At 55.8% G+C, this 3253-nt stretch overlaps 1 protein-coding gene across 1 annotated transcript; it reads right to left on the minus strand.

Moving 5' to 3' along the window:
- Positions 1 to 204: 204 nt before the first annotated feature.
- Positions 205 to 1127, minus strand: VDAG_03330 (nucleosome binding protein). The gene is made up of 3 exons (XM_009657195.1): positions 1115 to 1127; positions 533 to 821; positions 205 to 475 (listed from the first exon to the last, which is right to left on the minus strand). The coding sequence occupies exons 2-3, from the start codon at positions 809 to 811 to the stop codon at positions 446 to 448; spliced, it is 309 nt and encodes a 102-aa protein (XP_009655490.1). The 5' UTR covers positions 812 to 821; positions 1115 to 1127; the 3' UTR covers positions 205 to 445.
- Positions 1128 to 3253: the final 2126 nt, after the last annotated feature.

A 3253-nucleotide genomic window follows, 5' to 3' on the forward strand; every position in this document is an offset into this window, starting at 1 on the left:
GAAAGGTGCCGAAACCGACGGGCCGTGTGGTTGAGCGGGCCGGCGTCGATCTCATCAGGCCGGATGTGGAGCTAGCAGGCCCAAGTATTTTAACACGGCGCATCTCGGCCACCACCCACAGGATGGGGCAACGAGTAGAGCATCAACATGGAAAGGGCCTTGGTCTGTCATGTTCAGTTCATCAAGTTAGGACGTCAATGCCTCGTCAGCAAGGATCTACCGCGCGATACGCGAGAACTAGCTAACAGGCAGTCGTGCCTAACCGAAGGTGCAGCAGAAGCAGACTGCACAACCATCCTGCCCTGCCGCCAGCCCAAAAGACACAAAAGGAAAGATTTCGCCCCTGCCAGCGACCCAAGTCCGTTTCCATCATACAGCCGCGCCGGAGTCCAATAGTACACGATAGAGAGAGAGAGAATGGTGAAGTTCAAAAACTGCCAAAGTCTTAAGCAGACTCGTCGTCCTCAGCCTCGGCCTGGGGCATGTTAGTTTTGCTGTGTGATGGCCCTGGGTTGGGGCGAGGGTTGCTCACGTTGTACGCCGCCTTCTCGTCCTCATAACGCTTCTTATCGGCGACAGCCTTTGCCTCGTAGGGGCCACGCTGCTTCTCGTTGAGGGCCTTCCAGCGCTCACCGAGGAGCTTGCCAACCTGGCCGAAAGAAATGCCGGGGTTCTCCTCACGAACGTTCTCGCGCTGCTCGTTGGCAAAGAACATGTAGGCGGAGAGACCGCGCTTGGGGGCGTTGGGGTCCTTCTTGGCCCTCTTGGCCTTCTTCTCGCCGGCACCACGCTTAGCTGCGGCCTTAGGCATTTTGATGGTTCTACGAGGAGTGGTCAGTGTCATGTTGAGGACGGCTACGACTTGAATGCTGTGCGTGTCAAAGAGATGTGGTGGGGAGGCGGTGAATAGACGGGCCGAGAGAATCGAACAGGCCAAGTGGACGCAGGGATGCGACAGCTTGTCCGTCGGACTATCGCCCCAGGGTATTTGGTGGTGGTAGGGTAGGTGTGCTGTGTGTGAAAGACAATGGGTCGCAAACGCAATTGCACTCGTCAACGCGTCCCAATACGCGTTTGAAGCTCGAAATCGACAATGTTGGACCTCAACACGTACCTGAGGATTGGTTTGGCAAAGGTTGAAAGGGTTGTTGTTGTTGGAGTCTGGACGCGTCAAGCTCTGGTTAGCTTAATCAAGCTCAAGATCGATGCACGAGATGCACCCAAGATGCAATGCGACAAAGCTCGTGAAGTCACAACACAAGGCCCGACTCAATCGAAATTTATCGCATTGAGATGGGACAAGTGATGCAGAATCGGTTGCAAGTAATGCGATGCAGCAAATTGTGCAGTTGGTGGTTGTAGTGGTAACAATGGTTCGTAAAGTGGGTGACTTGGGAATTGGTGGAGGATGCGTGGGTGCAGAGGTACTCACGAAGTGTAGGCACGAATTTGCGTGGTGTTGGGATTTGTATGGTGATTTTGCGTGGTAGAGAGGAGAGCGAAAGAGAGAGGAGGCAGAGAGGTGGGAGGCGAGGTGCCTGCGTTTTTACTCGGCGGGGACTTGGGGGAGTGATCCTGCGGGCACCTCCCACCAGGCCTAACCAGAGCCACCAAGGCGAGGCAGGCGCACCCGGGTTTCGCTGGGAAGGGGAAGGCACGCGTTGCCCCCTTTCCCGCCTGGTTCCTGGCACCTTGCCTTGGGCTGCCCGCGTGCGTGCGTGTGTGCGTGAGTGCGTGTGTGCGTGTGTGCTCCTCTCCCATTGTTTTTGTCCAGGGGCGACCAGTGAGTGACCAGCCACCAGCCATCCACCCATCAGCGGGCAGTAGCCACCATGCCAACTGCTACTGTGCCATACTGTAGTCACAGAACTCCGCCCCAAGTACTGAGTACTGTGTACCTTCGCAGCGCCCGTACCTCCTCAGGGTACATGCCCTTTTCGACCTTGGACCAGCCCATCACTTCCCTTCTGATCCGCCTACCACCTTGCCCGCCCGCCCGCACCTTTCGTTGCCCCCCTCCTCCCTTCACGCCCACCCAGACACATATCGACCGACGTACATGTAGCTAGCTAGGCTGTTTCCCATGGCCGGTTGCCCACTGCTCCGACCGGCCCTGCCTTGCAATGCACACATTACGCTGCAGATGCCACTACCACCTCCTGATCACACATTTTTTTTTTTATCTTTCTCAGTCAGAAGTACGTGCAGCTCACACCGCCTTGTGGCCAAGCTTGTTGCAATATCTTGCCACTGGAGCCGTACTTCGGTGCTGTAGGTACCTTAGGTACATACCTACTCTTTGTCAGTGGGACAGATGCTCTGAGAACCCCTCTGCACTGCCCAACGTGCCGGGGAGGTCCGTGTGATTGCACGCAGCCCCACAGTACGTCTTTCGAGACATAGGCTCAAATCACCCCACACCATCCAGGTAACCCTTTATTTTCTACGGAATTTCAGACAGTTCGCACACTGTCCAACCCCTCTCCATACCTCCTCCAGATAGCTGCTACCTCCTATCCCCCCTTCCGCTCATGTCCACTGATCCGGCCTGCCTTGGATCATCATGCTTTCCATCCAGACGACTTAGGCGCGTCTGCCTCTGCTCAAAACATGACCAAAACACGTAACATGGACCTTGAAAGATACCTGGAGCAATATGACGCGTCGTCCAGCTTGCTTAAGCTCTCCATTTCCTCTGCTGTCCAGAAGATCACGAAAGCCAAAGCCTCTTTAATATGAGATATACTGGAGCACCTTTTGTGGTCAGGCTGGGTCTCCAGCCGGAAGATGACAGGATACCCGTCAAGCCCCAACCACAACACAGTGCTCGGCTTCCCCAGTGCTCCGCGACAGGACTAGACACACCTACGCAAACTCTCCCGTTTTGGTAGCTTGTCCTATCACACTCGAGTCACATACATCAAGCAGGCCAGCCCCTGACGACAAGAGCCCACGCTCCCCTGGACCTTGACGTGATTCCCCGAAATAACGACGCTGGACACATGCCTCAGCTGGGCGGCTGTCTCTTGTGGCTGGATCTCCTATCAAAACAGCCTTGATTCGGCAGACCTGACAGCAGCTCCTCGCTAGCCTGGCCGGGCTCGGGACACTGGAGATTGAGAGGGTGAGCAACGGCAGCTTTGTTTGCCCCCCCCCCCCCCCCACCAAGCTCTGCATTGCCGTGTCAGATAAGATTTTTGCTCGAGGACTGAAGTAAAGGACGTACCATGACCCGCTTCCACTTTGTAGAGCA

The sequence above is a fragment of the Verticillium dahliae genome, genomic scaffold (genome assembly GCF_000150675.1).
Source record: "Verticillium dahliae VdLs.17 supercont1.5 genomic scaffold, whole genome shotgun sequence".
In the NCBI taxonomy this organism is placed as follows: domain Eukaryota; kingdom Fungi; phylum Ascomycota; class Sordariomycetes; order Glomerellales; family Plectosphaerellaceae; genus Verticillium; species Verticillium dahliae.

Bases quoted from the DNA above. Each gene is read 5' to 3' on its own strand.
- VDAG_03330 (XM_009657195.1), bottom strand. From the start codon at position 811: ATGCCTAAGGCCGCAGCTAAGCGTGGTGCCGGCGAGAAGAAGGCCAAG. The intron at 476-532 runs GTGAGCAACCCT...AACATGCCCCAG, and splicing joins ACGAGAAGGCGGCGTACAAC to GCCGAGGCTGAGGACGACGA.